Genomic DNA, 25,842 nt, shown 5'->3' with positions numbered 1-25,842 from the left:
GTACCCCCCTACTAAACAGAATGTCGATAAGGAGGAATAAAATGTCACTACGTAAGGTTAACGAATCGGTGTGGACATTCCATGTGTATGCCAGATCTGGTGAAAATCATAGCGCTGTATTGTTAGGCAACGTGGCTGGCCGTGTTTGACAGGGTATTACTTGGTTGATGGCAATCAAGAGAAAAGTGACGTCACCAACTTGTTGAGGTTGCCTGATGAGAATATGGTGCAATATCGAAAGAAGTGAGCTGCGTGTGTAGCGAGGTACAGTTAATGCTTGTATCAGAGAGAATAATGTTGCGGTGAGTGAAATCAGAATGTCGTCAGTAACAATTCCTCGTCATTCCTTGGGTTCAACTGCGATCTGTTAGAGATCGGCGGTACCAATGGCTTGAATGGCATCGTGTATGAATGCATGTGGTTTATCGGCATTGTGGGAGAAATGCGATGTAGTCGTGCTTATGCATGCATGAAAACGTATCGGGATTGCTTAAGAATCAGAGGTGCAAATGATGATGAGCTCGTTCTGCAGTGTCGAGTGTGTTGTTTGGCCTGAGAGGCGCGATTCATTTCCGCATGTTAAAAATTTGGTGGTATCTCTGATTATGTCTCAAAAAGGCCGTGTGTAGGCGCGAGAGTTAATTGTCCTCATGGTGGCGCAGGCTTTGTGGAAAATATTGCGTTAATAGGCATTGGTAATAACCACGTGCAATGTAAGTACAATTCTGTCAGTGGCGGTTTGTTCAACGTGTTAGCTACATAACGGGTAATCATTAGGAGGTCCATGTGTGTTTTTGGCGCTAACTGGTTGTCGTTGGCGTTCGATTCGTAGAAAATCGAGTTGTTTAATTTTCGATTTTTGAGCGATTATTCGCAAAAAATCGGTAATTTTGAGAGACCAGTGTCGTTATTTCTTGCGGAAGTCTGTGGTTACGTGTGGTTGCTTTACTGACGTTATATGCTTGGAAAAGAAAAATGGGTTAGGTGGTGCTGGGCTCCGTTGCCTCTGGGGTAGGGAGAGTTTCAGGTCTTGGAACTCGGCTCTTAACTGAGCTATCGCCTCGTCAAAGCGTTGAATGGGGGTCTGAGTGAGAGTTTCGACTTGGTGGACCCTTTGGTGGCCCTGGGAGTAAATTTTTATCGGCAGAATCGGCCACAATATCCAGAGGTGTGTCTACTGGCACCAGAACCAGGACTTGAGTAATGTTTGATGGTAACCGATCCAGCGCCCGGCCGAAACTGACCTGTATTTATTTGCTTCCCCACGAGAGCAAATTAGGCATGAAGCCGTTTTTTTTAATGTGGAGAGGGGGGGGGAAGGGGAATGGGGACCACCTCCCGAGAGGTGGGAAATGGGAGTTGAATTACAACCAAAAGAATTCCACGTGTAAATTGATTGTTCGATTCTGCTCGGAATCAGTGTCTCTACTATCTATTTTCATGGAGAAAAAGTTGAAATTAAGTTTACTTCATCTTAGTTCGACTTGAGAAAAACGGTTATTTGCCGCCAGGAGGCGGTGTATATAAGATTGTTCACGGATTAAAAAAAAAACAAAAAAAAATGGCCGGCGTGGTAAAATATAAACTATGATGTCAGCGCCGCGACAACCCCCCCTTTTTTTTCTAAATAAAATTTCGAAAACACTGTTTTTTTTGGGGTTTTTTTTTTTTTTTATAATACAAAATAATAAATTAACATTACGACTTCTTATCTTAAAGAGAATGTTGAAAACGCGTTTTTTTTTTTTTAAACAAACTTTTTTAACTGAACATGAAACACTTGTAGGCACCTTTATACTAATTTCAACATAACACTTAAGTACGTAATGTTTTCACCTAAAATGCGTTTCCATCAAAATCCATTAATTTGCACAAGCGCTTTTTTTTTTTTTTTTTTTTTTATTTTGTTTTTATTCAAGGGAGATAAGTGAAAAGAAAACAATTTATCTTTACCGCTTCGGACATTTAAAACATGGGGAATTTTTAGCCATGACACCGTTATTTTAAAATTGCACCGTCAACCGCTCGCATGTTTTTTTTTGTTTGTTCTTGTTGACTTTTGCAGGCGGAGATGAACGAGGAATTGGAATCTCCCGAAGACGATGATGTCGTAATTTCTCACATCAAACAATTTTTGTCTATACTTTTAAAAGGCACGCCGTTGCTGGAAGAATTCGAACATGAAGAAATCGACCAAGAGGAGGAGGACCCTTCTATCACTCAACAAGCCCGATGGTTGGAAAAATTGTCTGCTGAACTGTGCAAGGACTCTAACCTGTTTTGCGGCTCCAGTACCCGGGGTGTCCCACAGAAACTGCTGTTTGTGCTACGGGAATGTGCCCTCATGCACCGCTGGTGCGAGGCCTCCCGTGTCCTGTCTATCTGTCACCGTGAAACCACGTGCGACCTCCAATTCGCCATGTGGAAAGTCGGCATGGAGATCCTCTACGCGGAATTCCAGCGAGACGCCTCCTCGCTGGTGGAGAGATTAATAAAATTACAGAATCTCCTTGTGCATCCACCATTGTCTCATGACTACATGCAGATAGAATATCTCATGTATTATTCGACCATTGACGACCTGGAAAAGACGCAGCGGGTAAGCTCATTCGAATTTTATTAAACTTCTAGGCACTTCTCCATTATCGGGACGAAATTTCGGAAATCGGGTTTGTATTACTGTACACTGTACACATAGATTCGAAAAAGTTGTCCCAAAACAAATATATAACAAATAAATGTTATCAAAGGCAAGATAAGTTACTTTTCTACCTAACTGGATATGTTTTAGTGTTTTTATTTAATGTTATTCAACTCGAAAAACATAGTGTTTACCGATATGTATTGGAAAATTTAAAATGGCGCCCGAATCTCTGTTTGACACGGTAAGTTTGGGAAAAGGAGTTATAAATAAAAAATACGGTTATAAAGTCGCTCAATATATGTTACCGTGACATAGGCTGACCTATATTCGGTGGATTTTAAACAGTATTTTCATGTTTTTTTATTTTTAACTCTTTTTCCCAAACTTACCGTGTCAAACAGAGATTTGGGCGCCATTTTAAATTTCCCAATACATCGGTAAACACTGTTTTTCAAGCTGAATAAACATGTTACAATCAATAAAAACACTAAAAACATATCCAGTTTGGTAGAAAAGTAACTTATCTTGCCTTTGATAACATTTATTTGTTATATATTTGTTTTGGGACAACTTTTTCGAATTTATGTGTACAGTAATACAAACCCGGGAAATCATAAAACTTAATTTCACATGAAAACAATGATATCTATGTATTTCTCGTATTTTTAAAGATGATTATATCAAAAAATGACGAAAATCGATGAGGTAGAAAATGATTTATTAAAGAAAATAATAGAATTTGAAGAAAACGACCGTAAGACACAGGAGAGTTCAAAAGGGAAGTTCTGTTTCGATTTAAACATGATGACCGCAATTTTTCACCTGCTAACAAGATGAAAGTTTTTTTTTTTTTTAATAATTCAATAATCAGGTAATTTCAACTGCATAATTTGGAAACTACCATTTTAATCTATTAGAATTGACAAAAAAAAAAAAAATCAGCAGAAACCATTTTTTTTTTTTTTTTTTTTTTTTTAAATCTGAAAACTCCATTTCGTCCTAATAGAAAATCAAGCACCTTTATACTAATTTATATATTAGGGATAACCTTTACGGAGATGGTCCCAACGTCCGCCTCGTTCTGAGCTCGGGGAGAGGCCGTCTGACGTAGGCGGTGTCGAGGCAGAAAATTACCCCTTCAATAAAGTGCCCAGTTGCTAACTTAAGGAGAAAAAACCCCGTTCCAATAATTAGAATTTTTATTTATTTATTTTTTATTTTAAACAGTTCAAATAATTAGAATTTTACAAAATAAACACTTCATATTTTTGATAATTCAACAGTTCAAATAATTGGAATTTTACAAAACAAACAGTTCAAATAATTAGAATTTAAAAACAAAAAACAGTCCACATGATTAGAATAGTTCCACGTAGTTAGTTAACCCTGTAAAATTCTGTGATTTGTTTCACAATATTTGTAAAAGCATCTGTCTGTGACATATCGCAAATTTTAGGGTTAGGGTAATTTTCTGCCTCGACACCGCCTACGTCAGACGGCCTCTCCCCGAACTCAGAACGAGGCGGACGTCGGGACCATCTCCGTAAAGGATAACCTATATTAGAAGCGCCAACTTCTTATAAATGGTCGGAAATTGTTGACAATCCGGTATATTCCTCGAGACAAGATTGGCAAAATACTCTCGAACCCTATATCATAAGGAACCTTCCCTAATAATCACTACTTAATAAGGCAACAATATTTGGGTTTGTATTACTGTACACATAGATTCGAAAAAGTTGTCAAAAAACAAATATATAACAAATAAATGTTATCAAAGGCAAGATAAGTTACTTTTCTGCCAAACTGGATATAATTTTCATGTTTTTATTCAATGTAACATATTTATTCAGCTCGAAAAACATACAGTGTTTACCGATGTATTCGAAAATTCAAGATGGCGTCTCACACCCTCTTTAACACCGTAAGTATAGAAAAAGGTGTTATAAATAAAAAACCATACAAAATACTATTAGAAACCCGCCGAATATATGTCAACCTATGTCACGGTAACATATATTGAGCAAGTTTTTAACAGTATTTTATCCGGTTTTTTATTTATAACACCTTTTCCCACACTTACTGTGTTAAAGAGAGAATCAGACGCCATCTTGAATTTTCGAATACATCGGTAAACACTGTATGTTTTTCGAGCTGAATAAATATGTTACATTGAATAAAAACACGAAAAATATATCCAGTTTGGCAGAAAAGTAACTTATCTTGCCTTTGATAACATTTATTTGTTATATATTTGTTTTTTTGACAACTTTTTCGAATCTATGTGTACACTGTAGTGAACCCCAATATATACTGGACTTTTTTTTTTTTGAACCCCAATATATACTGGACTTTTTTTTCTTTTTTTTTTTTTTTTTGTAAATGTTTACGACGTGCATCAGCGTATTATAAGATGCTAATGCAGAGAGTGATCCGCGCTATTTTTGAAATCGTATTTCCACGTTTAATTAAAGTTTTATGGGTTTTTTAATTCAGGTGTAAGGTTAAAGTACAGAATAGGTATAAAACACCCTCCCCATGTTAAGAATGGCTTTTTAAATAACGTTATTTCAGTACAGATCACTCTCTGCATGAATATCTAATACAAATACCCCAACCTCCCCATGTTAAGAACGGCTTTCGGAATACCCCCCATCTTAAAACATGAGGAGGTTGGGGGTGTTTATTCCGAAAGCCGTTCTTAACATGGGGGGGGTTTATAATACGCTGGGGCACGTCATAAAATTTAATGTTTTCATTAAACTGTACAAGTACCTAAAAATTTACCTCTATTTTTTTCCGGTTTGTTTGTTTGTTTTGAAATTCGTTTGTGTCTGTTATTTTGCTTGGCTTAAAACTGCTGATTGCCGGTCGAATCCGAACCATAATTGACGGAAACGCCCGAAGATGCGGGTCAAATTCTGCAAGAGTACCAAAAAAGAAAAAGAAGAAAAAAAAAGCCAAATTTGTTTCGTTTATTTTAAAACCGATAAGCATTCAACTTGAAGCAGAACGGTGTAGACAAAATGAACGTAAAACCTGTTGGTGTAAGGGACATAACTCTACTTTTACTAATTAGAGTAAATGTAAGAAAAATATAAAATAAAATTAGCTATTTCAAACAAAAACTGTGTGGTGCTAATAGCGGAGAGGGGGGACAGAGATTGGTTTACATGTATGAGGGGTGGGTACCGCTCATTTTTTTTTTTTTATTAGTTTCGTTTTCTAATTTTTTCTTTTCATTAAATTGCACTCGCAGTATCAAAATAAATGGATATATTTGATACAGCGAGAAATACGAACCATGCTGAAATAGTTATTGATAGGCACCGCCAAAACTGGGGGGGCAGGTCAGTACTTTTTGACGGACCGTCTTTTTAAAAATCTACCAAAAATCAGGTAATTATCCGATCAATACGAAATTTTCAGCGATTATTAGGAGAAGAATGAACTTTATAACAGTGTACTTATTTTTCATAAACGATATTTATATATATATATTTTTTTGCTTACAAAACCCCCCCTTGTTTTGAAGTGGGAACAAATATGCTTAAAATAATCATCTGAAACTGAACAAAACATATTGTGTTGTTGTAAGGGACAGAATTATAGATTAAAAAAAAAAAAAAAAAAAAAATTGTTTGCATACCTTATTTTGACGTCTGAATATCAGAACTTCGATTGTGTTTAATTATCCCGCTTTTGAGTTTTGAAGTGTGAAATTCGGTGAATATGTTAAGTAAAATAATTAATTTAAGTTAAGCAAAACAAAAAAAAAATTTTTTTTATATTTATACGAAAAAAGCCATTTTAAAATTTTTGATAAATAAATTAACAATTTTTTTTTAGCGAGCCGAATAATGCATGACCATTATTAAACAGAGCATGCTTTGAATAATCGATACAAAAAAAAAAAATTCGATAAATATTGTGCCCTTTGTGTTAAAAATAGCATCATTTTTTTCGATCTCGTTTGAAAACGTTTGCCGCCTTTCGACTACGGTGGACCAAACGCGCTGAAATAATTTTTTTTTATTCTGCTTTAAATTGCCCCCTCCCCCCATTTTGGGGAGCCTGGCCCCCACACACATACACATTAAAAACCAAACTCATACAAATGGTCACCCATCTGGTACTGGCCAGCCTCAGCTTAATAATATATTGAAATTTTCGTCACTGAAAAATAAGTTTTTTTGGCCTGTTTAGTCTTCCATAGTTTTCGTCTCATCGAAAGAAAACGTAAACAGAGTCGATCTGAACTCTTCGGCGACGCGAAATATCTGGTTACATATATGAATAAGTGGAATTATTTGAAATTCAGGTACTTATATTATAATATTTTTGCATATTCTCTTAGAAAATCATCCTAAATCTTAGTTAGACAATAAATGAATAAATAAATTATTTCAAAAACCCTTTTTTTTAAATATTTAAGTACGTTTTTTGTGCAAGACAAAAAATAACAATTGTTAACTTTTTGGGAAAATTTAACATTTAAAATTGAATTAAAAATAGTAGAAAAAGTTTTACATTATTCTGTTTTCTATATGATAAAATTCAGGGTTTTATCTTTCTGGAAAAAAAAAAGTTACTCAGAAATAATGGATTTTAATAAATGTAATTTAGTTTTAAAAAACAACAACAACTTGATTTTGCGGCCATTTTTGGCGGTGCCTAGTTATTGAGAAAGCCATTCTTAACATGGGGAAGGCGGTTAACTATTCTGCACTTTCACCTACCAATTTAATGAAAAAAAACAAATTTTTTTTTTTTTTTTTTTTTTTAAAGTGTATTTCTCATGGTATAAAAAATACATTAGTACCCCAAAATGCATATGTACTATAATTTCCTTTAAATTTCCGTTTGATATTTCGGTAAAATTTTAGAAAAAGCATAAACTCGAACTGGTAGAAAAAAAACCCCAATTTTTTCTTGTAGATTTCTGTGTGCTGAAAAAGATTAAAACAAAAAAAATTGGTTTATTCGTTGTTTTTTCCTCTCTCTCTCTTTACTTGGCTATTTTATTGTGGTTGATATTAACGATAATTTTATATCGCAAATTATTTTCTTTATCTGAGTAGTATTTATTAAATTGTACTAAATTAGGAATTAGCTATTTATGTGCAACAAGTTAATTTACCAACTTCATCCAATCACTTTTTTTTTCAGTATATTATGGAGGAAATCTATACCGGACCTTACTGTGAAACACGGAAATTAACCTGTCGTAATCTTCTTGAAAAAAACATGTCTGTGCAATGTGATGCTTTACAGAATGGTGTTGTTGAGTTAGTCAAATTGTTTAAAAGAGATCTCAATAGTGTTGTTGCTATTATACAGACACTATGTAGTGACTTAAAAGAAATTAGTCCAGCCGTTTTAAAAACAAAGATTTTTAGGTTAGCAAAGACCAAGGATAAATTTCGACAGAAAAAAAAAAAGTTCCAGGATTTAAGAATTTGAAAGATTTTCTTGATGCTGAATTTCATGTGGTAAGAAGAATGCTGAAACCTCAACCCCAAAAATCACAGGATCATGAAGGGTCATCAAGTTCTGATCTCCGAGGCATAGAGGCAACAGTAAGTGCTGGAGATACTGACCATGAAAGTGATAACATAGATGGAGAAAGAGAATTTCAAAAGAGGGAGAATTTATTACTGTATGAAATTTCAAAAAAAATCCAAGAAACTATGCCAAGTGTTGAACAACATCTCATGTGCAGAGACAAAACTAAAGGACCTTGAAAGAAGAATAGGACATTATTCTTTGAAAAACGTAAAAAAAGAGAGATGAATACTACAGGGAAAAATGGCAGATTTTAAATAAGAGGATAAGAATGCAAAGTGTCAAAATTTCAAACCTTTCAAAGAAACTTACAACAACAAAAATTTGAGCATTTGCAGGTGGATAGCAAATATTTAAAAGAATGTGCAGATAAGAAATCCTCAATGGATGAGGAAATTCGAAAGAGAGCAGCACAAAAATCAGCCTCCCATTTTAGGTTACAATGCACTAAAATGCAGAAAAGCAAAGATGAACACGTGCAGGCCATGGACATGAAATTAAAAGAAATCCGAATTCAAACCCTGGAAATTGAAAATGAAAATTTGTCATCCGAAACGATAAAAACCAAAGAAAAAGATGGCACTTTTACAGATAATTTACGGATGTGCATTATTGAGATTTCTGGGCTTGAAGTCGCAACACAGAAAGTGTCAGTAGTAATAATGTGCATTTCAAAGCATCTCTTTGGAAAAATACTAAAAAAAGATGATTTGCCAAGCACCCCAACTGTTCAAGCGATTGTTGACCAAAGGCATTTTCTCGCTAAAAAGTTTATTTCAGAGCAGTTAGTTGTAAGTGAAAATTGGGGAGTTAATCGAGATGGAACAACCAGAAACAAAAAATAATTGATACCTCTATCAATTTACCATCTGGAAGCATTATAAGCTTGGGATTTACCAGGGTTGGTTCTGAAACAGCAAATGCCATCCATGATGTGACCAAAGAACATTTAATGGAACTTGCTAACATTCATGGTTCAGGCGAAGCTAAAGATTCAGATGAAATTATAAAATCCGCACTGAAGAAACTTGCATTCTGTATGAGTGACAGAGCAAGTAATCAGAAAAAGGCAAACGAACTTCTGTCAGAATGGAGAGATGACATGATAAAAGATTTTGCTGGCCAGGACACATCCCCCATTCTGAACTTCTACTGTATGGCGCATATACTTCTCGGATTTCACACATACTGCTGCAAAGATATTCGGGAATATGAGAAAACCCTTGTGAGTAAACATGGTCAACTCGGCCGTGACTCTATCATTTTTCTCCAATTGGAATTCTGAAAACTCTATAATGGAGAGAGTAGTACGGACAGTATCAGAAATATTTGGTCCAGCTGGTGACCATTATGGAATTCGGGATTTGTGGGAAGGCTATTGCCAAGAAAACGGTGTCGTCTGTAATAGGGAATTACAGAGATAACAGATTCAATGCCATTTTCCAGACATCAGCAGAGGTCTTCCTTCATAGAGAACAATTTCTGAAAGTTTTGGAAATGGTGAAAAAATCCAAATCACAAATTAAAAGCGGTTCAAGCTGACGTGCAGTCACAATTTGTTGGCATTATGTTGCAATCTTTTGGACTTGTTTATGTTAAAATTACAGGACCTTTTTGGAATTTGATTACCAAATCAAATGTAGCTCATCTTCAACTAAACAAATATGTTCAAGATATGCATACATTTATAGAAAAATGTAAAAAAAAACATCTATTTTATATTCAGACATCCACTGGACTGAAGATATAAGTGATGAAATTTTAAATTTACCTCACAGGAATAGGATGGTAGAGTGCCTATTCATCACTCATGAAGACACAAAAAATGAATTATTTTCATGTCTCAAGGTTGTTGCATCCGCAATGAATTTAACAATTGAAAGGCAACTAGCTGACTTTCTTCCAGGAGGCAAATTTGGTGGACCCCCTTCACATAAAGATATTGATCGTACGCGGTAAGAATATTTTAATAACATTTACAGCATATTTTGTCATTTTACACTAAAAAAAATATAAATTATATTTTTTTTAAATATCAAAAAGTGAATATTGCTCCAAGAAAATATTCTTCAATTCACAGATATGCACAGACAACAAACTTGGGATGTGAACATCATTTTGGCGACTTAGACCATAGTCAAAGAAGACGGCCACGTGCTTCAATGCATCACCATTCATCCGTTCAACTGCTGAAACGCAATAGAACTAAAATGATGAAATGGTTGCAAGATATGCCATTGGATGATCGTCGCAATCTGATGAAGACAGCACAAAAAGGAGGCAAAACTTTACGTACAAAGCATGCAGAGAGAGAAAAGTCTGTTTTAAAAGAAATAGTTGCTGGGAAAAAGAACAAAAAAAGTATGAAAAATCGAAGTGACGACAGCATGCAACAAAAGAAAGAGGCAGAAATTCAACGTCTTGTTCAACACTTGTGCGAACAACTACCAAAAAATTTACCATCAATTGGTGAATATATAGTTGTTGCTTACCAAGATTCCTGGTATCCCGGTATTGTTGAAGCTACATTCGAGGATTCATGTAGAGTACGGTTTATGGCTGCATCTCAGAAAATAGGTGTATATTTTTGGCCAGATAGAGATGATTTTCAAAATGTAAATCGTGAGTTTATTTTAAAAATTGGACTGGTTCCAGAGTGTATAAGTTCTGGTCGACTATGGGAATTTCCATCTTTTACCGAAATTCAAAATCTGAAGAATTTTCTTTTATCTATTTCTAAGATGGATTCATATCTACTCAATTTTTTTTTAGGATAGTAGTAAATACCGGCCATGAATACTCTTGGGGCATTCAATGGCTACACCCCAGATCAAGCTCCCCTTCGATGGGGGAGGTAGGTAAATACCTACTCCCAATAAAGTTATATCTAAATACCTCTATAATACTTTTTGTTTGTGAATAAACTACCACTTATGATGCAATGCGTCACTTTTAAAAAAATGTGAAATTTTTACATCTTAATTTATAATTCATGTCTTATGGTAAAGAGATATGTCACTTTTAACTGCATAATCAGAAAGAGCACAAAATTTTACATAAGAGTACCAAGTTTCATAAAAATAGCTTGAAAAATGAATAAAGTGATGGAATTATTAAATTTCTTGAAATGTCGAGGTCCGTAATTTGGCCCATTTTTCTGAAGAAAAATTTCCACGAAAAAGCATAAATTTTAGCACTTAAAATTCTTATAACTTTTGAACCACTTATGGTATTTGCATAATTCAAACGGTTTTAAACATCTTTTACACAGCTCTATTGATGCAAATTGATAAAATAACAATTATCTAAAAAGAAAAAATCAACTTGCCTTGCTACATTAATGGGAGTTTAAGTTTGCTTCATTTAATAATTATTGCTTCCATCCTGATTAATTTTTATGTATCCTTTTACATTTATGAAGATTTTTTTTGGTGCAAGTCCAATCTAATTAATACAAAACAAAAATACAGAAAAATATTTGTATGTACCTGTCATGGAGCAAAACTGTCATATTCCAAAAACCACATAAATTGATCGAGTTCTTTTTAATATAAAAAATCACTAGCAGTTCAGCCCAGTTTTGCTCGAGCCCTATATACTGTTCATAAAATTGGCAGAGGAGTTTGATAGAGTCTGCAAAGTTTCAACTTTGACCTCTTGGCAGTCAAATTTTCGTCCCAAAACTGATTAAAATGCTTGCTGCATATAGGAATACCCTTTATGTAAAATTTCAAATGTTAAGACGCAAAAAATGACTAAATAGTTTGCTAGAGACCACAAAGGTCAAATCTTTTGAACTTTGGCCCCTTGGCAGCCAAACTTTTGGCCAAAAAAATGATTAAAAGGCTTGCCCCATGTCTGGAATACACTCTATGTAAAATTTCAAATGTTTAAATCAAAAAAAGTGGCTGAGTAACTTGATAGAGATAGCAGGTCATTTTTTTTTTTTTTTAAACTTTGATCCCTTAACATTTGTTTTAGACTCAAATCAAATTAAAAAGTTTGATCCATGTCTAAGTAACCTACATCTAAAATTTCAAGTGTTTAGACCCAAAATTGGCGAAGGAGTTTGGTAGAGTTTTCAAAGGTCAAATCGTTGGACTTTGACCCCTTGACAGCCAAATTTCTGGTCGAAACCTGATTAAAAAGATTTTCCCAAATCTCAATACCTCTTATGTCAAATCTCGAGTCTGAAAATTGACAGAGTAGTTTAGTACGGAAATGTACACATACACACAATTTCACTTTTATATATATATACTAGCAATTAAGCCCGACTTTGGTTGGGCCCTATGAACTGTTCATAACTTGCCCTACGTGTGAATACATTTTATGTAAGATTTCAAATGTTTAGACCAAAAATTGTCTGAGTAATTTCGTAGAGACTGCAGAGGTAATTTTTTTATAACTTGGACCTCAATTTTGACCCCCACTAACATTTATTATTTTGGTCTCAAATCAAAATAAATAGTTTTACCCATGTCCAAGTTACTTACATCTAAAATTTCAAGTCTTTAGATCCAAAATTGGCAGAGAAATTTGGTAGAATCTGCAAAGGTCAACTCTTTCAACTTTGACCTTTTGGCAGCCAAATTTTTGCCCCAAAACTGATTAAAATGCTTGCCGCGTGTTGGAATACCTTGTATGTAAAATTTCAAATGTTTAGACCCAAAAATAACTAAATCGTTTGCTAGAGACCGCAAAGGTTGAATCTTTAAAACTTTGTCCTCTTGGCAGCCAAATTTTCAGCCAAAAACCGATTAAAAAGCTTTCCCTATCTCTGAATTCCTTTTTATGTAAATTTTCAAATGTTTAAACCAAAAATTGGCTGAGTAATTTGGCAGAGATTGCAGAGGTAAAAAATTTTTTAACTTTGACCCCTATTATGACCCCTTTAACATTTATTGTTTTGGGCTCAAATCAAATTAAAAAGTTCGTCCAAGTAATCTACATTTAAAATTTCAAGTGTTTAGACCAAAAATTGGTGGAGGAGTTTGGTAGAGTTCTCATAGATCAAATCGTTGACAGCCAAATTTCTGGCCGAAAACTGGTTGAAATAGTTTTTCCCAAATATCAATACCTCTTATGTCAAATCTTGTCTGTAGAATGAAAATTGACAGTTATTTGGTAGGGAAATATATATATACACACACGCGCAGCCAGACATTTTCACTTTTATTGATATATAGATTGTTTTTTTAATGATTTTATTAGTAAGTTGTAGCCATCACATGACTAATTTTGATCTCTGTAGTTTGAATTGTCTCCCTTTATTTAAAACATGGCATATCAAAACACATTTCACTTCCTCATTTTTTTTATTTTTTTTAGTTAAAAAAAATAAAAACTACTTGATCAATTTATGATTTTTGGAATATGACATTTTTATTCCCTGACGAGTATGTATATTTTAAAGATTTTTCTGTATTTTTTATTTATTTATTTATTTTCTTATAATTGGGTTGAATTCTGGACTTGCACTAGACTTTTGCTTGTTCCAAACACTTTTTAAATATCCACTGCAAATTTGTTTTCAGGTCTATAGTACCAAGGACGGAAAATTTTTTAACGAACTTGTAATGTTCATAATTCTGTGGCTAATTGTGTTACCCAAATAAATTTGGTATCATTTTTTTGTTTTTGCAAAGATCATGGTTTGGGATACTTACTTTAATAATACTAGCAATTCTACCCCCCCCCCCCCGCTGTTATCTAGGGCCATAAAAGCAAAAAAATAGTTAAAAAATGTGACATCTTTATATTCTACCCCCCCCTTTTTTTTTTTCACACATCTTTCTCCTCTTGTTTTAATGTATTGGAAATAATAAATGCAACTCTCCTTTATATAATGGATAACATTGGAAATGGTTGAAAAATCGCCCCCCCCCCACCATCTCAATAAAACTTGACCTAGTTGACATTAAGGAATTTTTTATTTTATTTTATTTTTTTTTTTTTTAGATATTCATCCAGAGCAACACCGATCCAGAAAATACCGACATTGTGGGTATTTGTTTTGTACTTTTGACTTTTAGTTTCACACACACACACACACACACACACACACACACACACACACACACGTGTCCTTTATATAATAGAATAAAATAAGATAATAAATTCCTCAACTCGGTTGGATGTGACTCTTTCTGACCTATTTCTGTAACCATTCTCTACATTATTTAGAACTTAGACAATGACACTTAAGTAGATTCTATATGTTGATGTTATTATTAGGGCTAGGACAACAGCATATTCTTTCCTTTTTTTTCAATCTCGAGTGTATATCTGTTGATAGCTTATGTTTTTATATAGAGTTATGTGGTTCTCAGTTGATTAACTGTGTCTAACTATGTCGGATATATACTCGAGAGTCAAAACAACAAAAAGAATATGCTGTTGTCATAGCCCTAGTTAATATATAAGCATTTGTGAAACACCCATTTGGGGATGATATAGTCACTGTAGCCACACTCCAGGAATGTTTTATTCGGCCATTGGTGTTTCACTGGATTATATATTTCTGCTCTGTTTAAAGGAATGACAACACACTAATATAAAAATATAATGCATCTTGGTGACAGTGATGGATAGTTGGTTGTTAGGAGATACACACACAAAAATTTAGCAGGCTGATTCTTTTTGAGCCTAAATCATTAGCCATTAACAACATCCTTTTCAATGGTTATTATATAATATTTGTGACCACCTGATATACCTCTTTTGGAATAGTATTGCAGGACTCTGGGGACAAATTTATCTTTAGTTGACCTTTGACAACTAAATAGTTTCTTGTGATTTTTGGAATATGACATCTTCGTTCTGTGACGAGTATGTACATCATAAAGATTTTTCTGTTTTTTGAATAAATGTAATTCTAAATATGCAACAAATTTTATGTTGATACTTGAAGATATAAACATTCGAATTTCTTAAGATATTTTTTTAAACAGCCTTCGTTAAAAAAAAAAGAGTATATTGTTCTATTAAACTTTTATTGTTTAAATAATTTAACTTTGTTCGTTTTATAAAAAAAAAAAGTTGAAAAGATATTTTTCACTCAGTAGTGAGCTTTGGAAGATTGTCAGTGAAAGAAATACAATCGTTAAAAAATAAGCGTTTCATTATTTCTAGTCACCACTTTAAAAAATCACTTGCAAATACGACTGTTTCACTCGAAATGTAGAGCCCTTTATTGTCACTGTAGCTATACCCAGAGGCATTTTCTTCGGTCATTGTTGTTTCACTGGATTGACCTGACTTTGATTACACCTGTGTAAGCTTTTGCCGAAAATGACCTTTCAAACATACTTTTAACTTATCTTCTTTTTGACAATTGATTTTGTTGCTTCTTTACAGCAGCAGGTGTCTGTGTGATGCCACGTGACCTTCCTTCCCCTGGCAAGCCTCCAATCCTAAATATTGTGTGCTGTGACTTTGTTTTCCATCTCTCATTGTTTTTGTTCTGCCCATGTCATCATTTTTTTTACACTGGTGACTGTCGATGGGGATGATCGGATCCACAAATAGAAAAATATAACGAAACACAAAAACATAGTCTCTGATGCTTTACATATGTGTCGGTTGAACTCTGGGTGTGTGGGTGTCTACATCCTAAGATTTACATCTACATCCTGTCGAGGCTGGGTTTGTCTGTTGCCATCCTGTTCATCTTGATCTCCCAAAGTTTTTCTGACCTGGCCCAAGCCAACTGTAGTCCAAGTCCAATTATCAAGCATCCAACTAAATTCTCAACTCTCATTGTCGTAGGTAGACCTTTGTCGTCTGTAAGTAGTTTCTATTGTTGTTAAAAACTCGTTCGCTGTCGCACCCCATGGCACTCTCTAGCGTCATAAAACTAAAGATCTCTATTGTTCAGTCCTTTGTCATTATTCGTCCATCACACCCAAATTTAAATCTACCCTTACCTCTCTTTGACTTTAAGATCAAATTTCTCTCCATTGTCTATTGATAAATCTGTTTCCTGCTTTGTTTTCCCACTTCCTTCCTTAACTGGCCCTGTCGGTGGGGCATTAGAATACACCGACTGCCTCCCTGCAGAAGGTAAAAGTCCCTCAATGGGGGTCCTGGATATGACATTAAACTATATCCAGTGGTGAGGCCCTAGCTTGCGGGCTTTGGGGAGTGTGGAGCCACCCTTTAATTACCATTGCTCCCAGGTCCACTCTGACCCGGAGTGGTAGTACCTGTTAGGGTTCCAACTATGGGTTGAATAGAAACTGACTTGAAAACAACAAATATATTCTACTAAAAAAATTTTTCTTCAAAATCTTTGGATTCGGCATTAAATAACCCGAAAAGGGTTGATATGCCGTAAAACAAAAACAACCAACCAACCAATCCTTCCTTAACAGCCACATGTGGACCATATTATCACACACGTTTCAGGTTAATAATTTGTATTCAAATGACCTTTTGGTACATTTAATAATTATTTTGTTGTTTCTTGCATTTATCACCAGGTGTATGCTTTTGTCAGAATGCGTTCTTGGTACATACGGCCTAGATCTCCAACATGGAGCGCATTAATAATCAGGTCTTTCTGTTTCTCTTTTTTTCTGACTTGGAGTATTTAATACATTGGGTAAAAAGATGTTTTTATTTTTAATGCACCTAAAATCAAACTTCTCTCCTTTCACTAGCAATGCTCAGATTCTCACTTTGCCCTAACTTTGCTCCAATTGAAATTAATAGCTTTCAACTTGAGGAATCTTTTAGGACTAATCTTGATTTCAGACTTCAAATGGAAGACTTACATCAAATTGGTTGCTAAGGTTACTGGAAAAGTGGTTGCATCACTATTGATAAAAGATTTTGCTCCTGACAATGCAGTCCTCTAACTATATAAAAAGCTAAATGCATTCTAAGATAGTGTTGTTGCTATATCTGGAGAGGTGCTGCTCAAAGCACCGTTTCCTGGATTGACAAGAGTTTAAAATCAACTTTGAAAGCTAGTGGGAGATGTCCTCTTCCTTTCCCTACAGCCTCTTTCTCACAAAATGGTTACTAGTCTTTCTCTGCTCTATCGTTATTTTCATGATACTATCATGAAAATAATGATAGAGCAGAGAAAGTTGATAGGTGCTCGACTGAGCTTCATAATCTCCCCTTGTAAACTTGCACGGCAAAATGTAATCCCCTACCTATGAAAGAGTCCAGTGTGTCCTTAAATGGAGTACTGTTGCCACATTTGGACATGAACTGCTCGGCCGTCTTATCTGGCATCGATAGTTCAAAACTGGCATCAAAACTTAGTAGCTGATGCCCTTTTCTTTGCTCTGCAATCTCGTTCTCACAGGAGACGTGAGCCTGTCTCTGATCTATTCTTATTTTCATGGCAAGTGCTCGTCTGAGCTCCAATCTATGGTCCCCTCTCCTGCTAAACTTTCACAAAAAAAAAACATTCGACTAGCTACAACTACTATAAACAAATTCCCTCACTCTCTATCTATACCTAAACGCAGATGCCATGAACAAAGCTTCTTTCCTAGAACTGCCCTACCTGTGGAAGACATTTCCACTGGCTTGCTTCTCAGTCGATTACAATATGGTAGCCTTCAAGTCCAATGTAAACAAGTTCTTGTTGAACCGTCCCTTTAAATAATCCAAAGTCTACCCCATCCATACTATTATTGATTACTAGACATTCATTAACCTTTATCCTTGAGTGGCCTTTTGGTGATTCTCTTGTAACAAAAAAAAAAAAAAAAGACAACAAATTCTAGCTAAAACACACACACACACACACGCACGTATATCAGGGCTCTACGGACAAACTTATCTTTAGTTGACCCTTGACAACCTATTATTTTTGTTTACTAGCCAAATAGAAAAGTTACCAACCAAACCCACATGATTTTTAGAATATGACATCTTCGTTCTGTAACGAGTATGTACATCATAAAGATTTTTCTGTGTTTTTTTAAATAAGTGTAATTCTAAATATGCAATAAATTTTATCTTGATAATTGAAGGTATAAACATTCGAATTTCTTCAGATATTTTTTTAAACAGACTTCGTTAAAAAAAACAAAACAAAAGTATATTGTTCTATTAAACTTTTATTGTTTAAATAATTTAATTTTGTTCGTTTTATTAAAAAAAAAAGTTGAAAAGATATTTTTCACTCAGTAGTGAGCTTTGGAAGAATGCAATCGCCAAAAGATAAGTGTTGCATTATTTTGAAAAATCACTCGCAAAAGTGACTGTTTCACTCGCAATGTAGAGCCCTGTATGTATATGTATAACAGAGTGCGGAAGCGCCTATGGCGGCTATATGCAAATACCAAGTTATGTACGAAATGACGTCATGGTTATGAAAAAGAAAAAAAGACTCTAAAAAAAGAGAACATGTTAGAGAAGGCTAGCACATTAGAGACGTGGGTGATGTCCTAGTTCTAAGGAGAAGTCATGCGTGGCAGGAGAACAAGGAAATAAATGTTGTGAAAAAAAAAAGATGTCTAGTTTTTACTCGTCCGATGTTCTTTATGATGTTCTTTGCTACAATGTGTTGGTTACATGTAAATGTATGCAACATTACATATAGAGATATATAATAAAACTTGAAAGTAAACAAATAAAAATCCAAGATATAAAATTCACTCTGTGTGTCTGTCTGTCTTCATTTTTTTTTTTTTTTTTTTTTTCCAAACTACATCTCCGAGATAAAACATCACAGTGGTGCGAGAAAAGTCAAATTATTGCCTTTATTTATTTATTTATTTTTTTATTTTTTTTTTTTTTGGTGGACCATACTTTATGAATCTTTACCTGGTAAAAATAGCTGCTATGGAGTCCAAATTAAAAAAAAAAAAAAAAAACGAAACTTGGCAGACGTAAGAGACGTAAATTGTTCCTGTATGCATCTGGCAACACTGGGCATCCTGCTAGTAAATATATAATTTCAAAATGATTAATAAAATATTTTCCTTGCACAGGTTTCTCATCTTTCTCTATTGTCTGCTTTTCTTAGGGGTTTAGTTGGTTAGTTTTTCATCAGACAATGCAATGCAATACAAATCTGGTATATAACCTGATCCAATGATTCATTAGTATCTATCAATGTTTTTCTGAAACGCATGTACATATTGATAAATAGTAAAAAAAATTTTTTCTTTTTTTTTTCAAAGCTTGATTGTATTTAACTTTTTAATTTTGCCTTAAATTTTATTATCTATAGAATTATATATATATATATATATATATATGTGTGTGTGTGTGTATATGTATCGATTTTCAGTATTTATTTCAAGTTGTGTAAATATATGGCAATTAAGCTACATAGAATCTTTTGTGTTTCATCCTGGTAAGGAATAATTATGCCCTTTATGGGGATGTAGAAAAAAAACCATTTGTTACCGCTATTACATCAAAGTTTTAAAAAAAAATCATAATTTTTCAAGCTTAATTTTGATGTAATACTGTTAACTTTTTCACCCTAAACAAAGCATATTGCAACTTGGAACTAATAGACACGATCCCAAATAGTAGCCTAACAGGGGACTGTGGGGAGTTGAGCAGCGAGATGTCTTTCACATTACATTTAAACTTCTACAGGTTAGTACAGTCAAAGAAACAGGGAAGGGATTCCAAAGTTTCAAAGTCTAGCTGTTCGAGGGAAGAAACTTTTAGAGTGGAAAGCTTTCTGGAATTTAGGAGCTCAACAGGGAATGGGGTGGGATTTTGTTGCGTGTTCGGATAGTTGCTGGTATGTGCATCGAGGGGGCACAAGCGCAATGAGTGCATTTAAGTATTTTTTAAAACGGGCACAGGGATGCAACATTGTGGCGATGGGACAGAGGTTGGAGCTTGGTCGACAATGCAAGACCTATTAGTAATGCGAGACTTTTTTTTTTTTTTTGACCTTCTAAAAAAAAAAAAAGAAAAACTAGTGGTAGATGTGGCAACAATACTCCCTGCATGAATTGTGTCTTTAAAGATATAGTGTGTAAGTAATTTTTTAGCATGGCAGAGGGAGTCCACCTATTTTGCAGCAGCCTTGGCAATGTCCTCAATGTATTTGTTCCAATTCATGTTGCATGTGAAATGTTAAGCCAAGGAGTTTTAATGATGAGCTCAGGAGTCATGGCTATCGGTAGTTAAGTTTTTTTTTTTTATTATATAGTTGTTTAAGGAAAGAAGTTTAATCTTAGTAGCATTAAATGTTACCATCAATTCATGTCTCCATTACACTACAGACTGAAAGTCATCTTCTAGGGTTTCTGCCATTGCCTTGGATATGTTACACTTGCCCCCCCCCCCCACGTTCCATGTCTATTATAGAGCATGGTGTCATCAGTATGACTATTAATGTATCTACAGGGTAAAACAATAAATTTGTCCCCCCCCCCCCAAAAAAAACATGATTCCATTTTCCGTTTGATGAAATCTTTTTTTTTTCTTTTTGTTGCGGACCATCTACTAGTTGGCCAGTTGCGTACAAATCCCAAGAGCGATAGGAGCCTTCTATCATGTCTGAAAGTTCAATGAGTGAGATTGGAGATGCGCCACTGTACAACTCATGCTCTCTACCGATCCAAGTTATGACAACAGGACCATTGCCAGCATCCTCCAAATGCATCACTGGATTGACATGAATAATAGGGACATAACCAGGGTGCTGAAAACATTTCATAAATGTATACTTATAAAATTAAAACATTGTTTCACCCTGGATATATCTATAAAAGTGAGAATGTGTGTGTGAGGACACCGCTCAACCTATATACTCAACGAATTTTTAGTCTACAGATTTGAAATTTGTTATATAGCATAGTCAGACATGTGGAAAACTTTTTAATCGTCCGAAAAAAAATGGACTGCTAAGGGGTCGAAATTGAAAAATTGGTACATGTGTTCCGTAAACGGTTCTGTCCTGTTTATTATTTATTTATTACTATTATTATTAAACGTTCCTGTTGCTATTCTTTTACGTTTTCTTGTTTCTATCTTTTTACAATTGCTTTTACTTCTAAGGGTACTTTTAAAGTTTGTGTTCGTTCGTTTGTTCTATCCGTACACCGTTTCTTGCCTCGACGTGTATGTGCCATATATAATGTGTGCATTGCCTTGTCCAGTGGATGATATCTTCTGGTCGCTAGTCTCCCACTCATGGGGAGTGGTCACTGCTGCAGACAGACGCATTAATGAACACCAGATGGATTTTGAAGCTTCCATTCTTTTATTAAGGCCAGCCTATCATCTCAGAACCTGGTTGCCGCAGAGAGACCCTAATCTCCTGTCTGTTCCATCTGCAGGCCAAAACCAACTCTCAGCCCATGTTGTCGTCGACCGGAAGCCTACGACCACAATTGCCATTACCCCTAATTTCCGGTGCATCTAACCTAGATCATTAAAGGTGACTGAGTTTGATGGGTGTCAAATCTAACCTTCTCTGACCCTGCTAAATCGACGATGGGAAACCCAAAATGCTTATATAACTTCTATTTCTAAAAACTACCTATATAGCATTTAAGCTGGGATTCCCAATACTACACATGGGGGTGATCGGATTTTTGTCTGTTTACTAACGTTACATTTGATACCGGGCAACGCCAGGTACATCTTCAAGTACTATTAATAAATGATTTTCTGAAACGCGTGTACATATGAATAAATATTGTATAATTCTATTTTTCATGATGTAACTTCTCTTTCTTTCTTTCCTTACAGGTTATTTTATCTGATCAAGGTTTGGTTAAGCGGTATCAACTTGCGGAGAATATAAAGAAAAGTAAATACTACAAAGGCGTTCTCTCGGCGTACCAGGGCCTCCTTTTGTATAAATTATGGGTGAAGGGCACATTCCAAGGTCAAGTGGCCAACAGAGATCTCGACACTGAACATGTTTTGTCCTCATACCTCGATAAAATGACAGAATGCTTTTCGACTTTCTATCAGGAGGCTGATCCGTCCGACGTGCATGACATTGTCATTGTTCCACACATACGAACCTTAGAACATGTTGGTAAATTCCAAGAAGCAATGGAATTACTGCGGAAATACCGTTCTCTTAACCCGCAAAATCCAAACGCGCACAGATACTATTATTACTTTCTTTGCCGAAGGAATTACACACTTGAAGAACGACTGGAAGTTTTGAAGACTTTGGCAACTTATGTGCCGTCGGATCCTTTAGTTCTCACCCTCTGTGAATATCTTGAAGATGACCTTCCGTCTTGTTTGGGATATTTGTTTGATCTTTTGGACTATGACTGTTGGAAGAATAATCAGATACCTTGGAAGCAGCTTGTCGCTACCATTGAAAAATATCCGTCTGTCGACAGATTATCGGAAACTCTGCATCCGCTTTGGTCCCAACGGAAGAGTTGGTGGCCGCACTACCACTTCCGGCCATTGCGTCCGTCTTATAAGTTTAGAGACTCTGATGAGGAGCATCTTTATGCCATGAAAGTAAAAGTGGCTTCATTTTTGAAGGATCCTCAGTTGAATTTCTTTATAAAAACAATTGAAAAACGAATCTGTAATTGAATAACTGAGAAAATGACTACCATAAAAAAATTTTTTTTTTCTTTTTCTGGAACTAATGGGATAAGAGAGAAAAGGGTGCGGAAATCTATTTCTAGTGACCTTCAAGAAGGGTTATATGGTACATTTGTTTAACTATGGTGTACCCCCCCCTCCCTGTAAAACTGATGAGAGAGTAGGGGAGGGGGTTGATTCCTAGTGATATTCCGGATGAATTAAAATAAAAAAGTAATTTTAACTGTCTCTTGTTTCCTTACAAAAGTGATGAGATGTTTCTAAACAGTTATAAAGTTATTAGAATACTCGTCCCAGGATAGGTAAAACAAATACCCGCAAACAAAACAGTTTGCACCACTTTTCTGTTGTTTTACAAAAAACAAAATATAACAATACAAATATATTCTCTATCTGTACAAATTGACTATCGAACCCTGTATGGAGTATTCTTTTCATATTTCTTCACTGCAACTTTTCGCAGACATGATGTGTCAGTCTTCATTATAAATACTATTATGGCGTATGTTTTTTTGAGTTGTCTGATCTGTTCCCTGCTTCTTTTGTTTCAGCTCGTTTGGTTGATTGATCTAGTGATTTCCATCAATTTGCATCTTTCCAAGAAACTGAGATTGTTGAACCCTCTTCTTACTGACTGTTTTCCTCCCACCTACGACCTTGGTCTTTACAAGCATCGCTTGTCTGTGATATGCATCTTTTGTTTTTCTTAGCTCTTGCATGGAGTGGCCTCATGCCTTGTCTCAAGCAATTTCCATCAAAAGAGCTTGCATCTAGAATCTTTATTCTAATTTTGACCAAAATCCATTACTTTATTTTGATTCTAGAAAATGCTTAAGGTGAAATCCAAGGAATTGGTGCTTAATGATTAGGGCTATGACAAGAGTTATGACAAGAGTTATGACAAGGTAATATTCTTTTCATTATTTTGACTCTCATCAGTTAATCCGTTGATATCTTGTATGTTTTTATATAGACTGATGTGGTTCTCAATTGATTAGCTGTGTCGCATATATACTCGAGAGTCAACAATAAGAATATTCTCTTGTCACAGCCCTACTAATGATTATGGATGCTATTCCATGCAAATCTGATAGGTTTGAATTCTCAAGTGGGTGGAGTGGGACATACTTACCCCCCCCCCTCAACAACACTTTACAATATTCTAAAAAAAAACAACTTTACAGTATATCATTCAAACACAGTAGTGTTTGCATGATATTGTTAGGTGTTAGTGTTACTCATTTTGAACTGCTTTAAAGCTGATTTTGCGGTCAAATTTCAAACAATTTTTACAGTTCATAGGTCATCTCAGCTATATTTGTAAAAATAAGAATTTTTTAATTTTCGTTCAGTAAAAGAAAAATTATAATAAAATTATCGTGTTCAAAAATCTCAGAATCTGTAAGGAACAGAGACATCTTTTTTTATTTTATTGGCTGTTGGTTACCATAGCAACCAAATCTGTTATGCTACCACAAATCGGCTGGGAACGTAAAAACAATGTCGCTAATTCATTGCTGTCTCGATCTGTTGCTAAGCTGTACTGTCACTTATAATTCACAGGTAACAAGTGAAACAGAAAATTTTATTTCAAAGCAAAGCCTGGAAAAATCATGGATTACATAGAAAAATGTCAGCATGAAAAGTAATATGGTTAGATTTAAACATGGAAAAGTAAAAAAGGACTACTTTTTAAAACTGGAAAAGAAAAAGATATTCTTGTTAAAAATTGTGACTTAAAATATTGCAGTATTAAGAATTTATTATATAATGTTGAATTGAATTTTTTAAAAAAATTCTTAATGCTTATTAAAATTTCACAAATATCAGAGGCGTCTGGATTTTCATGAACTGTTTCTATCTCTGCATAGAACTAAATTAAACTAAATATAGTCCGTATTACAATTACTTATGCTCAGCAGCTGTGTTCTAAAATTCATAATGATAGGTTAATTAGTTTAAGAATGAATCCTTTGTGTAAAAATATAAAGATAAATGAACTTAACTTTATAAAAATAAAATAGTGAATGGAATGATGTGATAAGCAAGGAAACAAACTAATAAAAAAATATGGATTCAAAAACATGTTTAAAGATAGAAAAGGGGAAGCAAAAAAAAACAAAACAAACATTTTATATCTGACCAACTCTTTCCTTTTCCCCCCTCTTACTGCCACTTATTGTTCCTGCCTCCTTTCATTTTATATTCTTCCTCCTTTGTCCTGGATATGACCTTAAACTATATCCGATGGTGAGGCCCCAGCTTGCGGGCTTTGGGAAGTGTGGAGCCAGCCTTTAATTGCCATTGGTTCAGTGGTAGTACCTGTTAGGGTCCCAACTATGGGTTAAATAGAAACCGACTTGAAAAAATCAAATATATTTTATTAAAAAATTTTTCTTCAAAATCACTGGATTTGGCATTAAATAACCTGAAAAGGGTTGATATGCCGTAAAACAAGCAACCAATCCTCCCTCCTTGTCCAACTTTACCTCACCTGAAAATGTGTTCATCCCATTGTAATGTTGCTACCATCGCCAAAAAAAAAAATAAATGGAAATAAAAAAAAAAATCTGTTTGCATTTTTTTTTTTTTTTTTAAAACAAGTTTTTGACACTGTGGTTTTTTGACTACAGCTGCTGCCAATCTCTTCACATGCTGACCATCTTTCGCCGCCGCCGATATTCTCCACGCTCTCATATGCATTATGTTACACACCTTTTCTTCCAAAAACCTTACGCAATAAAAAAAAACGCAAAATTTTACACAATGAAACATGAATGATTAAATCCAAATGAAAATGTCTTAGTGTATAGTCTGTTCGACGTTTCGATTTTATACTTTTTTTCCTTATTCTTTTGTTTTTTTTCATTTATAAAAATAAAAGAATTTGGGTTTGTATTACTGTACACATAGATTCAAAAAAAGTTGTCAAAAAACAAATATATAACAAATAATTGTTACCAAAGGCAAGATAAGTTACTTTTTTAGCTATCTGGATAAGTTTTGTGGAGTTTGTATTACTATACACATAGATTTGAAAAAGTTGTCAAAAAAACAAATATATAACAAATAAATGTTATCAAAGGCAAGATAAGTTACTTTTCCACCTA

The 25,842-nt window shown here is 34.6% G+C and overlaps 2 protein-coding genes across 3 annotated transcripts; both read left to right on the top strand.

The window, feature by feature from the left end:
- The first annotated feature begins 1,972 nt into the window (after positions 1 to 1,972).
- Positions 1,973 to 25,283, top strand: LOC145243626 (TATA box-binding protein-associated factor RNA polymerase I subunit A-like). 2 transcript variants are annotated; one of them, XM_080106649.1, is made up of 3 exons: positions 1,973 to 2,599; positions 14,171 to 14,212; positions 21,902 to 25,283. In XM_080106649.1, the coding sequence occupies exons 1-3, from the start codon at positions 2,072 to 2,074 to the stop codon at positions 22,718 to 22,720; spliced, it is 1,389 nt and encodes a 462-aa protein (XP_079962775.1). In that variant the 5' UTR covers positions 1,973 to 2,071; the 3' UTR covers positions 22,721 to 25,283. The 2 variants fall into 2 exon arrangements, with proteins under 2 accessions (XP_079962775.1, XP_079962776.1); XM_080106650.1 differs by lacking the exon at positions 14,171 to 14,212 and having other exon boundaries at positions 1,994 to 2,599.
- Positions 7,927 to 11,244, top strand: LOC145243627 (uncharacterized). The gene is made up of 2 exons (XM_080106651.1): positions 7,927 to 10,164; positions 10,290 to 11,244. The coding sequence occupies exons 1-2, from the start codon at positions 9,995 to 9,997 to the stop codon at positions 10,984 to 10,986; spliced, it is 867 nt and encodes a 288-aa protein (XP_079962777.1). The 5' UTR covers positions 7,927 to 9,994; the 3' UTR covers positions 10,987 to 11,244.
- Positions 25,284 to 25,842: the final 559 nt, after the last annotated feature.

Source organism: Euprymna scolopes, chromosome 22 (genome assembly GCF_053919585.1).
Source record: "Euprymna scolopes isolate OS-2025 chromosome 22, ASM5391958v1, whole genome shotgun sequence".
NCBI classification, from domain to species: Eukaryota; Metazoa; Mollusca; class Cephalopoda; order Sepiida; family Sepiolidae; genus Euprymna; species Euprymna scolopes.
The sequence above is the reverse complement of the archived record's forward strand: the minus strand, read 5'-3'. Positions and strand labels throughout refer to the sequence as shown.